This window comes from Antrostomus carolinensis, unplaced genomic scaffold, assembly GCF_000700745.2.
Source record: "Antrostomus carolinensis isolate BGI_N321 unplaced genomic scaffold, ASM70074v2 scaffold49278, whole genome shotgun sequence".
Taxonomy (NCBI): Eukaryota; Metazoa; Chordata; class Aves; order Caprimulgiformes; family Caprimulgidae; genus Antrostomus; species Antrostomus carolinensis.
The window spans coordinates 1-279 of record NW_010333302.1 but is presented as its reverse complement, the minus strand read 5'-3'; the positions used below and the strand labels follow the sequence as shown (position 1 = coordinate 279).

Below are 279 nucleotides of genomic sequence, written 5' to 3'. Positions count from 1 at the left end.
GGGCTGGGAGGGCGGGGGCAGCCTGTCCCCCCCCTTTTTTTCTCCAACAATAAACCTGGGGGATCACGATATCATGACAGACCTGGGGCTGTCACACGTGAGATCCCCTGTGGCTCCGGCTCAGCCCATTGCGTGTCCCCGCTCTCTCTCCGTGTCCCCGGCAGTGCCACGTGAGCAGCGTGCCCGTCTTTAACAGCATGAAGCAGCCGGAGGTGAAGACCTGGGGGGCGGTGGTGACAGCAGCCATGGTCATCGCTCTCTTCGTCTACACAGGCACTG

The 279-nt window shown here is 62.4% G+C and overlaps 1 protein-coding gene across 1 annotated transcript in view; it reads left to right on the top strand.

Annotated features, from left to right (window-relative positions):
- Positions 1-273, top strand: part of SLC38A7 (solute carrier family 38 member 7) — a gene marked incomplete at its 3' end in the record, with an annotated part of 3,715 nt that extends 3,442 nt beyond the window's left edge. Inside the window, exon 6 of the mRNA XM_010173811.1 lies at positions 165-273. Coding sequence (XP_010172113.1) covers positions 165-273 — 109 coding nt within the window. The remainder of the gene's footprint in view (positions 1-164) is intronic.
- Between the last annotated feature and the right edge of the window lie 6 nt (positions 274-279).